Source organism: Megascapheus bottae, chromosome 10 (assembly GCF_031878675.1).
Source record: "Megascapheus bottae isolate mThoBot1 chromosome 10, mThoBot2.hap1, whole genome shotgun sequence".
NCBI lineage: Eukaryota > Metazoa > Chordata > Mammalia > Rodentia > Geomyidae > Megascapheus > Megascapheus bottae.
The window spans coordinates 60,202,787-60,208,994 of record NC_143518.1 but is presented as its reverse complement, the minus strand read 5'-3'; the positions used below and the strand labels follow the sequence as shown (position 1 = coordinate 60,208,994).

The following is a 6,208-nucleotide window of genomic DNA, read 5'->3' as shown; positions in this document are numbered from 1 at the left end:
AGTGGATAGGACAGGACAGGGTGACTTCTTTTCTCACAGCCATAGGGTCAGAAGCTGGTAGGCAACCTGTTATTCTCCTTAGGGACAGTTTTGCATAGGAAATGGGTCTCACTGTTAAAATTATCTGGGGCAAGGTTTGAATAGTCTTATCATGAATGACACTATTTATAAAAAGAGAAAAAAACAGATGGGTAATTTATGGATCCACTTGGTTATCTTAATAAATTATGTTTTTAAAAATTCAGTTATTGTGACACTTTTCAAGCCATCTTTGGGATAGCTTTGCTGAATACAGCATCACTTGCCAAGAGAGAATGACTTGACAGACATTTATAATTAAAAAATATGTTTATTATTAGCTTCAAGTAGTTGTACAATTTCAACAGGCCAGTCTTAGAGTTCAATGCATCTCTATCAGTGCCATTTCTTCTCCATTTTCTCTCCCATCTTTTATAACACATTTAGATATTAAAAAAAAATGGTCTAAATGATACTTAAAAATCAATATTACTTAGGTAGTAGATACTTAGGTATCTCTTGAGAGGAAAATCTTCTAACCGACCTCCTAACTGAGCAGAATTTCTTCAATTAAGGAAGTAAGATGCATTGCAGTGACTTTGAACATTTTTTTTTGCAACTTCCTGCAAAGGGGACCCTTCACAACATTTTTGGAGAAGTTAGTAAAAGCGAATCTGACATCACTCCCTAGCAGGACTTGAAGCTAGCAAGTGGTTTTGTTTCTTTGGGTAGCAGAGGAGGAAATTGCTCCCCGTCCGATAAAAAACTAAGTAAAGAGTATGTGTTGATTTCTTTTATTTCTCGATTCGGTATTTGACAGAGAAACAGTTTTTGGTGAGATAACTGTTGTTTTGCCTTGCAGGAGGACGCATGGTGTTTCTTGGGGTCAGGATTGATTTCCAGATATGACCATGTACTTGTGGCTTAGACTTCTGGCATTTGGCTTTGCTTTTGTGGACATGGAATTGTTGGTTACAGGTAAGGAGAAGAATAATTACTTTTTTTCCCTTTTGGAGAAACATTGGTTTGAAATGGATATTCAAAGTCAGTTCTGTGTTAAGTGACTGAAACCGATAAGAAAAATGGCCAGGCGTGGTGTGGCGGGGAGAGACAAAGACTGTTGTAAGATAGAATACATTGTTTCAGTTTAAAAAGGCAGCAATATTTGGGAAGAAAGATCACTATTTAAAAATGAAAGCATTGTTTATTCGTATCTTTATTTACATACCACTGAAGGATATTAAAAAAATCAACAGTTGCCTCCATGAGGTGGTGAACATGATGAGTTTCTAAAGTCTAAGGAAAGCAACTCACTTTGCTTTAAAAAACCACCACCACAAAATGTCCTATCTCCCAGTCCTAAGATGGTCTGAGTTGCATGAAAGCTACTTTTTGGGGGGGGACTGAGAATTTGATGCCTCAAAATTTGATTGCTGTTGAAATATTTTATCAAACCACTTAGGAATATACCAGTTCAGAAATCAGTTAGGTATTCAATAAAATATTAACTTTTTGCAGGTTCTTATCATCCATGTAAGTCAAGTTTTTATTTTTTGCTAATGGCTTTCATAAATTTTTGCTTTGGAAAACATGGGCAAGACCTCCTTTCCTGGGTGATGGGTAAATACCAAAGCCTTGAGGATGTAGAAATATTAAAATCCTTAAGAACCATGCAAATACAATGTCCTTCAAAAATGTACTTATTGAAACTTGGACAGTTCACTTTTTGGTCTTTGTACATTCACGGTCCATTTAATTATTTTTTTCTTGAACAGTTTCAGTTTAGGTAACACCTGCATTATTTTCTTCTTCTTTTTGGTTTTGTCTTTTTACAAATATATTAACAGTACAAAGGAGATTTATTGTCATATTTTCATACATGCATACGTGAGTACATTTTATCTACTATTATTAACTACTAAAAAGGGATACAAAATTTCTTGTTGCGAGGAAAGGATAAAAGCTTTAAAAATTATTAAAGGGACATCGAAAACAGAATCATTATAAAAATTCCAAAATAATTGTAGAGATTACTTTAAAAAAACTTTTTCTTTAATTTCACTTTGAAAAGAAGTGTTTTGTTGTTTGTTGTTGGTTCCCATCTTTACCTTTCTCTTTTTCTTCATAACTCAAGGCCATTTCAATATACATTGTCAATTTATGTTTTTGACACTCTTAAGACTAGGAAGAAAAGAAAAACAATAAGATAAAGTTTTTTTGTTGTGGTGATTTTGTTTGTTTTGATTTCCCAATGTAACTTTTAAATTTTTAAAAATTCCTATGGGAACAGCATATTTGTGAAGTTTCACCTCTGTAATTATGTCATCAATGAAAAGCAAATTATGAAGAATAAGTGAATAGGCTACTCTATGTGTTTTATCACTAATCACAGCATTATTTTTTGCTAAAAATTTCATCTCATGAAATGTTGGTAAGCAGTGTGTGTGTGTGTGTGTGTGTGTGTGTGTGTGTGTGCGTGCGTTTCCTGGGCTTGAACTCAGGGCCTGGGTGTTGTCTCTGAGCTGTTGTGCTCTACCACTGGTAGAGCCACAGCTCTACTTCTGGTTTTTTGGTTGGTTTTTGGAGATAAGAGACTCACAGATTTTCCTGCCTGGGCAGCTTTGAACCTTGATCCTCAGATCTAGACTCCTGAAAAAGCAGGGATTACAGCAAGAGCCTGTAATGCATTTCCGAGTGAGAACTAAAGGAATACTGAAATATTTTTACAGGCAACAAAACAAGTTGCATGAAAGTTTCAAATCAGTCTATCAAATATTACTCAACCCAAGAGAAATCTCTGGATTCCTGATCAATGAGTTTGTGTGAACTAGAAACCTTTAAACCAACATTGCTTATAATACATACCATGCTACAACTATACAGAGGGAGATTTATTAAGAAAAATTTAGTTTACTTGTAATTGCTAACAGTCACACTGAGATCAAACATGTTTAAAATGGGTTTCAAGAATCTTCCTGAATATATACACTAAAAAAAGTTTAAAAATGTACATAGTCATTTGTATCCTCAAATATTGTTTAGCATTCTAAAATACACTTTGTGATACAGCATATAATTTAGGAAACACTACTGCTTTATTTTTTTCATATATTTTTTATTGTAATTAATAGAAGGGTTACATGATATTTGCCAGATAGATGGTGCATTAATTCCCATACATTGATACCCTTTCTCATGTCTTGGTCCCCATTATCTCTCATCTCTTTTGCTGTTCCTTGGTTATCTCATATTGTTACAGTATCTCACTTTGTTACCTGATATATCGATATATTTATATTTGGTTATTTGAAATTGGATAGGGAATGGGGGAAAACAAGATGAGGGGTGGGGGTGGGGGGAGGGAAATGGGGAACACTACTGTTTTAAATGACACATTTTTCTTTAGAAGCCCCAAATGAAGCAACAAGTGAGCTGGATCATACATTTAATTTTATTATACTAACATTAACTTTGTGTCTAGGGAATACAAATTTTGGACAGCTAACTTATATACTTAAAAGGTATAAAGAAACATAGAAGAAGAGATATCAATGCATGACCACTGAGATGTATCATGTAATTTCTAAAACACACTTGTCAAGGAAGCCAATGTTTAATCTATGCTGGCCTCAACACTGTCCAAGTTTGTTTACATAAAATTTCTATTCTCTCTGCTGGAGGAGAAGAAGAGATACATTCTGTCTCTTCATTGGAACCAAAATGTTGCTTGTTATTTCTAAGCAATTCTAGGCACAATGAGGGCTTAAGAGGCCCAGGTCACAGTGACTATTCTAGTAACTGTGTAATGCCAGACCGCTCTCCATTATCGAGCAGTTAAAAGTGTGATAAATTGTGCCACACTGTGGCACAATGTTAAACTGTCTGAGTCATAATGGCGGAGACCCATTTCCTGAGTATAATTCTTCATTTCTCTATCCCTGTGTTATAAACCTGCCCTTCCAGCTAGCTGTGCAAGTTATGAGGTGACCCGGATGAAGTAGACCTCGTGAGTGGTCTATACTTTGTAACTTCGTGGGGTTCTGTGATCTGGGAATGACTATTTTTTCTTAAAAATGTTTTTCATACCGTGCATTTTTCTGAGACCCTCATCATTGCCAGAAAAGGTAGAAGTAAGACCGGAGGATTTAGAACTTTGGATTTCCTTTTCCTCTCTCACTTGATCTTACTAAGGACAGGCCCAGAGTGGTTTGCTTGAGTTGGATTCTTTCTCTATTCTATTTGATATCTTCTCATCAGTGATAAATAAGGATTCTACATTGCTCATACATATATATATATAAATATAATATGCCTGTGTATAAATACATGCATACATGCTGCATAAAGTTGCACTAAGTACATATAGTGTTGTACATTTGATTCTGTTATTAGCTAATCTATCTACTGGATCTTCATATCTTGTATTTTATTCTTAACTTTGTGGCCTGTACTGGTATTTGAATTCGGGGCCTTTTACTTGCTAGCCAGGCACTTAAAGACTTGAGTCATTTCCCTAGCCCTTTTACATTTTAGCTAGTTCTCAGGAGGCTCTGATGATTTTCACAAAGCCAGCCTGGGGCCATGATCCTTCTACTATGTCTCCCTCATAGGTGGGTTGACAAGTACACACCAGCACACCTGGCTTATCTTGTTGAAATGAGGGGGGTCTATCTCTTTTGTTTGGGCTAAAATTGAACTATAATCTTCTCGGTCTCTGTCTGCCTAGCAGCTGGGATTTTATGGATTTCAGTTCTTTGTAGTTTTATTTTTTTTCAACAAGCTAGTTTCTTTACATTTATCTGCTGTCTGTTGATGACCCCAGTCCACTCTTCTGAGTACATCTATTTCTTTAGTTATATGAGTGTCAAAAATCTGAATTTTTTATACTCTCTAAAATTCTAGCCTTCTCCATCATCACATTAACTTCTGGCTTTGATAATTTTCATCTGTAATAGTGTAACATTTTCCTGATCTACCTAGAGTTTCATCTTTAACTTATATACTCTACAATTAACAAAACAAAAGAAGATTCTGCTATCTCTGCATGGCTCTAGATCTAAACTCTAGTTCCAATCTTCTTGCCAGAACAAGTGAATTCTCCAATAAGCCCAGAGCAGTGCATGGGCCAAAGCAAGACACCTTTGTTTCTTCTCCTTTCAGGATTGATGAAAAGACACCATGCAGCAATTGGTTTCAGGATCCAGTCTTTCTCTTTTCCTCTGAGCCTTTGAGTTCTCTGCACATTCTCTTCTTTCTCACACTCTTTTACACCCTTTCTCAACATAGCTCCATTGAAATTGCATATATTTCCCCAATTCTCTTTGCTATTGTTCAAGTGGTATCCAGTACCCTGATTGTGATTGCACTGTGTGAGTCAGCGTGTTTACTGCCAGCCTTCCTCACAGGAAAGGAGAAATCAGGTCACATGTCCCATCCAGTGCTTTTGTAACCATTGCTGCATGGGAGATAGAACTTCTTCATCCAACTGAAGAGTGGCATGATAAAGGAGAAAGAAAAGAGGTAAACCTCAGAATAGAATACCAACAACAACAAACAATTAGCAAGAAGTAAAGCCAGAAAGGCTGTGCAAGATCAGATAAATTAATTCATTAGTCCTTCACAAACTTTGTCTTTTTATTTTGCTATTTCACACATATATGTATTTGTATGTATAAATATATATGTGACTATGTGACTATATATGCACATACATGAATAGATTTATATACATACATATGTATCCATATAGATTCATTGTTGGCTTTTTTGTGGTTAATTGGAGATAAGTATCTCATGTACTTTTCCTCTCCAGGCTGGCTTGAGCCACAAATCCCCAGAACTCGGCCTCCTGAGTAGTTAGGATTAGAAACTCTTTGTTTGCGAAGGTTATTCGTGATCACTCTGCTTATGTTATCTGATGGGTCAGGCTCATCCTTCAGATGGAGCTGTCCTTGGGAAGAAAAGTGAGAAGTGGAGTGGAAAATGCAGAAGCTGTCCTGGAGAGAGCCGGCCAGGGCCAGTGGCTGCTAGTCATTGAAGGTAGAGGAAGGTGAAACTGCCAGAGCAAGCTTCTGGACAGCGCATGTGGGCTTAGATCTTGACCCTGCATCCAGGTAGACAAAGTGCAGAGTGGCAGTCCTGTTGACTCATTTTGTTCATGGACACAGCTCTCATGGAGACAGTTTCACAT

At 36.4% G+C, this 6,208-nt stretch overlaps 1 protein-coding gene across 2 annotated transcripts in view; it reads left to right on the top strand.

The window, feature by feature from the left end:
• The first annotated feature begins 689 nt into the window (after window positions 1-689).
• The window catches only part of Ptprc (protein tyrosine phosphatase receptor type C), a 93,276-nt gene continuing 87,757 nt past the window's right edge, over window positions 690-6,208 (top strand). The window contains exons 1-2 of one of the 2 annotated variants that reach the window (XM_090341461.1): window positions 690-795; window positions 881-996. In XM_090341461.1, the coding sequence (XP_090197587.1) occupies window positions 924-996 (73 nt within the window). In that variant the 5' untranslated portion in view covers window positions 690-795; window positions 881-923. The remainder of the gene's footprint in view (window positions 796-880; window positions 997-6,208) is intronic. The other variant, XM_090341462.1, reaches the window with a different exon arrangement.